Source organism: Bison bison, unplaced genomic scaffold (genome assembly GCF_000754665.1).
Source record: "Bison bison bison isolate TAMUID 2011002044 unplaced genomic scaffold, Bison_UMD1.0 scf7180017864469, whole genome shotgun sequence".
In the NCBI taxonomy this organism is placed as follows: Eukaryota; Metazoa; Chordata; class Mammalia; order Artiodactyla; family Bovidae; genus Bison; species Bison bison.
The window spans coordinates 7838344-7840465 of NW_011495030.1; the positions used below are offsets into that span (position 1 = coordinate 7838344).

Here is a 2122-nt window from a genome sequence, read left to right on the forward strand (position 1 = left end):
GGGCGGGTCTGGGGCTGAGGCGACTGAGCCCTGCTTGGGATGCGCTGCTGCGACCCCGTTACTCCTTGGCCGCCTCTGCCCCTAACCCTCGGCCTTGTCCGCAAGCGAGCGCAGCAAAACAAAACAAACTCGTTCAGGCTTCCTGTTGTGCAACGCAGTCCCGAGTAAGTCGGGGCCGAATGCGCGCCGCCGATGGTCGGCGACTGCAAAGCCGAAGAGGCAGAAACCAGCGCGCTGCCCAGCCCAAGCCGAAATTCGGAGGGAGCCGCAGCCCTGCTCGCCGCTCCCGGGAGTGCACGTCCCCGCGCCGCACGCCCTGCGTGGCCCAGAGCCCGCACCGAGCTAGCGTCCTAATAATCCTTGTTCTTTCACTTCTTGCCTCTTAGACACCCCCAAGAAGTCGAGCGTGCGACCCGGGAAACCAGAGACGACCTTTCAGAAAGTTTCTCCCTACAGGTACCTAATTGAATCATCCATAGGATGACAAATCCGTCAGGGCCAAGTTTTCCAGACACTTGGGTGACTTCCTCATCACCGAAGTGACTTGTCGGCTCCAGTGAGTAAGTTGGAAGTGTCGCTCCAGGCAAGGTGTGTGTTTAGGAGAAAGCCGGCTGCTCACTCACGCTTTCCAGAAAGCGGCCTCGGGCGACTTCAAAATACACACAGGGTCATTTATAGGGACTGGAGTCTTGCGCAGGACAAAGTCCCTGAGACTGAGACATTTTCCAAACAGTGCTGACATTTTGTCGAGCCCTATAAAAATGTAAACGCGAGGTGACGAACCTGGTGGGGAGTGTGAGAGTCTGAATCTGCGCAGTTTGCGGTGTGGGTTATAGTTCTAGTTACAAGACCTGGCAGCTGCGAGTCGCTGGACCCGTCCCCACGAGGAGTTAATGTATCCCCTTACCGGAGGACCTCTGGGCAATAGGGAGGGACAGCGAATTGGGTGAGACACAGCATGGAAAACAGCCTTCGTTAGAGCTCCACAAGCACGTGGAACTGGAAAGAGGGAGAGAGACCTCATGTCAACCCATCAATTCCCACTTCTCCCAAGTTTCCCTTCAGGAGGGACTCATGGGTGGCGTGCGCGACCATGCCCTTGCGTACCGTAACTTGCCCTGAGTTTGTAGCCTTCTGGACCCTCTAGTTTAGAAGAAAAGCCCAAAACAAAAAGTCTTCCTAAATAGAAAAACTTTAAAACCTTGTTGATTTCCTTTCCCTCTTCTACTTTCAATGCTTTTAGGCAACTGACAAGAACACAGCTTGATTCCTAATTGAGATTCGCTATCTCAGTAAACAGATCATTTAGAGAATATGGGTGTTGGGGTGCCCGCATTCTTAAACCACGCCAGCAGCTCAGAGTGTAAATATTTCTAATCCCTAGTTTGTATCTCTGAGCGTTGTAACTCCCCCACTCTCAAGCGCCCGGCTTCTCTCGACTCGCCTACTAGCAAAGTTCCTATGGCATCCACTTACCAGGTAACCCGGGATTTCCACAACAAAGCCTGGCGTGCGGGTCCCTTCCCCCGGCCAGCCTGAGCGAGTGACAGCGGGCAGCCAAAGCTGGCGAGGAGAAACTTGGGGCTCCAGCCCTTCAGCGCGCTCGCCTGGCTCTGCCTCCTTCGGAAATGAAAACTCCCATCCAAGCCGGGGGACAGAGCGCCGAAACCCGGCCCAAGTGCAGTGTGTGCGCGCGCGTGTGCTAGGGCAGTAGCGTTAGGGGGAGGAGGAGGCAGGCAGAAGTGGGGTGGCTGTACCCTCGGCATCAGCTCATTCTGCCGCTTCCCCCTCCCTCTACCCCCCCGCGCGCGCACACACACGCACACAAAGCAAATAATATCTTTAAAAAGTTGAGTTTCGGCTTTGTGCCTCACGCGTCTTGCTCATCCTTGCCTTGGGCCTGGGGTGCGTCTGGGGGCCGGTTCGGGATGCTGGCTAATTGCTTTCGGCGGGTTCCGTCGGGGGAACGCTGGTGCGAGCCTAGACGGCCGCGGGCAGCGAACCTGGCTGCGGGGAGGGGCAGTGGTGGCGGCCCCAGCTCTGGTGCCCGTGCGCGCAGCGCTCTGGGCTGCCCTGGCGGCGCAGTGTGGACGCGGCTGCAGGAGAGGGGAAGGGGGAAGAG

General features: G+C 57.2%; 1 protein-coding gene across 3 annotated transcripts in view; it reads right to left on the minus strand.

Moving 5' to 3' along the window:
- GLIS3 (GLIS family zinc finger 3) overlaps positions 1-2084 on the minus strand; it is a 507521-nt gene extending 505437 nt beyond the window's left edge. The window contains exon 1 of one of the 3 annotated variants that reach the window (XM_010860704.1): positions 1477-2084. In XM_010860704.1, coding sequence (XP_010859006.1) covers positions 1477-1766 — 290 coding nt within the window. In that variant the 5' untranslated portion in view covers positions 1767-2084. The remainder of the gene's footprint in view (positions 1-1476) is intronic. The other 2 variants (XM_010860705.1, XM_010860703.1) reach the window with 2 other exon arrangements.
- Between the last annotated feature and the right edge of the window lie 38 nt (positions 2085-2122).